A 3,347-nucleotide genomic window follows, 5' to 3' on the forward strand; every position below is an offset into this window, starting at 1 on the left:
GGAGAGGATGGGTCTGGGGGAGCACCGCTTATTCCATTCCTTTCCCACGTGATGATACGGACTGGGGGGTTGGGGATAGGGACTGGGGGACCTGGTCTAGCCCAAGAGCATCTCTCCTGCCCCCCAAAAAAACTTCCTCGCTTCTGGATGCCTCTGTGAGCCGCCGGGCTCAAGAGGTCTGGGCCCGCCCGGGGCAGTTTGTGCTGGCAGAAGGTGGCTGGGTCGCGGTTCCCTTGGGACACTGGGGTTTTGGACTTCAGCCCACCCGTCCCGCAGACCAACACCAATAAGGATCAACCCCCTGAGTGAACGGACGCTGCTGTCCCGGCCGAGGCGCTGGGTGCTCACCTGCATCCGGGCCAAGCTGGGGGTGGTCAGCGCTACCCTGGCGCCTGTCGGAGGACGCTCGAGGGCTGGTGCGTGCAGATCTGAGGATTTCTCAGGAGCTCGGCTTTCCCCTGCCCCATGAAATCCCTGCTCTGGGGACTGTCTGTGTCCTGCACTGGCCTGCTCCCAGTTCTCCTCTGGGGTTGGTGTCTCCCATACCACTGTAGTGAGGATTTGGATGCGATGCTGCAGGTTTGGGCCATGAGTAGCACAGGTGGAGGCAGGCAGGGCTGCCTTCATCCTGCTGGTATGAGCGTCCGTGGCTGGCACGAGTGTGCCTTGTCTTGACTGCAGTCAGTCTGCTGGCATGGCCCCTTGACCATCAGCGGGGATCATTTGCGTAGGCTGGCCCTGGGCAGCACCGGTTTGATCTGTGCCTCCTGCCAGGAGCAGGGCAGTTAGCTGAAGAGGGGAAGGGTGCACTCCCTAGCTCCCATTGCAGAGCTGATGGCCCTGAATGGAGCAGAGCAGGAGCAGAACTCCAGCTTTCTCGGCATCATCTCGGTATCCCTGCGTCTGCTGCACCAGCACTTGTCATTGAGTGTGCAGGCAGCCCCCGAGCACTGGTGGGAGTTCAGCAGCTCTGGCTGAGGTGGCTCTGAGTGATGGGACGAACAGTCATCCCCACAGCGTGGGTACAGTCTTGCCCACTGCCTGCCTGCTGCAGCCCCCAGCACTCAGCCGCAGAGAGCACCAGGGAGAGCTGCAGCAGCCCCCCCTCATCTCCCGCTCACCCAGGGCTGCTGGGGGGCAGCAAGGTATCTGCTGTGGGCTGAGGGGCTGGCTCAAGCTTCCCAGGATGGGCAAGGGGGGAATGGCCCCACAGCGGCTGTGGAAGAAGCACAGTGAGCCGTGAGGTTTGGCTGCCTTAGAGCAGAGTGATGCTGAGGGAGGCTTCCCTGTGGAGCGGTTGTGGGAGGCAGGGAGGGTGCGAAAACACCAGCGCCAACAATAACTGGGATGAACACAAGTGCTGTCAGGACCCCGGGGCTGCAGTGAGGGGTGCCCTCACTGTTAGGGGGCTGGGCATAGCCGTGGGTGGGTTTGGGGAGGGGTGCCTGCATCCATCACCTGCCCTGAGCTCTCCTTTCTCCGCAGGGCAGTGGTGTTATGACTCACAGGACCCACAATGCGGTGAGTGGTGCCACATGCGGGATGGGGGGTGTCAGGGCTGTGCAGGGCTCAGACCCTCACGTCTTCCCAGACTGCCCAACTGAGGGGACCCTAGGCACCATCAGCAAGACCACAATGAGGAGCATGTCTTGGAAAATGGCAAATACCCCCATATCACACCAAGGTGGGAATGGTTAGGGAAGCTTGACTTCCAGGTGTGCTGGTGTAGAGACATGGTGAACACCTGAGCTGCTTGGAGTGACTCAGCCCCACCCTAGCCAGGTGCTTCTGGGGCAGCACCAGCTTTCCCCCTTTCACCTGAAACAAATTAAATCCTGGATTTAAAATATGCTATTAGAAACCGTAGCGCAGTGAGGAGGACAGGGGCTCAGCTGGAGGAGGGACAGCTCTGTTTGGGCAGGCAGCAGCCCTGAGTGCGTGGCTGGGGAGGGAAGCATGGCTGGGGGCACTTTGTCTCAAAACATTCAAATTGCTTGTAAAAGGTTAATTACAGCTCATCAAGCATTTAATCAGTTGTTACGGCCCAACTGTTTTATAACTCTTGGGTTTACATGCCCTGTGGCTGGTGAGTGTGGATTGCTGGGCTCTGCTCCTCCCTGTTGGACCAAGGCTCTGTCTTACCCAGTTTAATGTTGTCAGGGTGGCAGTGAGGGCAAGTTTTGGCCGGTGGGAAGTGGCTCAGGCAGCATGGATCCAGCCATGTGTACACAGCAGAGCTATGTGGAATGGTCACTTAATGAAGGCCCTGGGTAATTTGTGGGGCCATCCAAGTAACACCATGGCAGGAAGCTGGTGGCATGGTGGCACAGCCAGGCTATGGCTCCCAGGGCTTCAAGGCAAAAAGTTGCCTGGAGTAAATAGAGGAGAAGATAAAGGGACAGGGATGAGCACAGGGAGACAGGAGGTGGCATTCAGTCCACAGGTGTCTGTGGTTTTGTCTGCCAAAGAAGTAGTTAAACATGAGACCAAAACCATGGGGCACTGCTGGGGGAACAGTTCCCCAAGCCCTGGCTGTAGCCAAAAGCTGCCCAGTCATAATGCATACCAGAGCAGAGCCAGTGGTGTGCACAGAGGGATGTGCTGGAAATCCCACTACCTGGGATTGGAGGTGCCCTGGGCGGACAGGGCCGGAAACATTGAGGGAGCTCCTGTCGCCTGGCTGGGACTGAGCCCAGATACTGGCAGTGCCCGGTGCTGACTCCTCCACCCAGTGCATCTGCAGCCTGTGCTGCACCAGGTGAAGGAGTGGGGCGTCCCACAGCCACGATGAAGCAGTGACCAGCATGGTGGCTGGCTATATCCTACAGCTGTGGACTGCAACAAGTGTTGCAAGGAGAGATGATGCCAGCATGGTGGGAACAAGCCACACATATGGTGGCCATGGTGGCAGCTGTGAGGACCTCTGCTCACAGCTCCCAGGCAGCACTGCAGGTTTGCAGTGGGTCCAGTGGGACGAACGCCCACAGCTAAAAGGGGGTGGCCAGCTGCTTTGCCAGGCACTGGCAGGTTTGCACTGGCGTCCACAACCAGCAGCTGGTTGCCAGTGCTGCCATGTCCCCACCCAGCTCCCACCATGGTGACCCTCCATCCCAGGAGCTGCTAATGGGCATCATGTGGTCACACTGGACCCTATGGAGGATTTGCCCCAGGATGAGTTGGGTGGCCAGGATGCACTGTCACTTGTCACAGCTGGACAGAAATAGTGTGAGTAGGTTGAAATGTGCTAAAACCCAGGGACAGGCAGAAGGGGCTGAGAGGAAAGCCTGCCCATCACTGGCGGCAGTGTGGGGGGACGGATACTGCTGCTGGGCTAAATATAGTCCCCG

At 58.7% G+C, this 3,347-nt stretch overlaps 1 protein-coding gene across 1 annotated transcript in view; it reads left to right on the forward strand.

The window, feature by feature from the left end:
- Positions 1–276: 276 nt before the first annotated feature.
- LOC103806727 (carbonic anhydrase 15-like) overlaps positions 277–3,347 on the forward strand; it is a gene marked incomplete at its 5' end in the record, with an annotated part of 6,231 nt that continues 3,160 nt past the window's right edge. The window contains 2 exons of the mRNA XM_009079435.1: positions 277–416; positions 1,486–1,521. Coding sequence (XP_009077683.1) covers positions 277–416; positions 1,486–1,521 — 176 coding nt within the window. The remainder of the gene's footprint in view (positions 417–1,485; positions 1,522–3,347) is intronic.

Source organism: Acanthisitta chloris, unplaced genomic scaffold (genome assembly GCF_000695815.1).
Source record: "Acanthisitta chloris isolate BGI_N310 unplaced genomic scaffold, ASM69581v1 scaffold28587, whole genome shotgun sequence".
NCBI lineage: Eukaryota > Metazoa > Chordata > Aves > Passeriformes > Acanthisittidae > Acanthisitta > Acanthisitta chloris.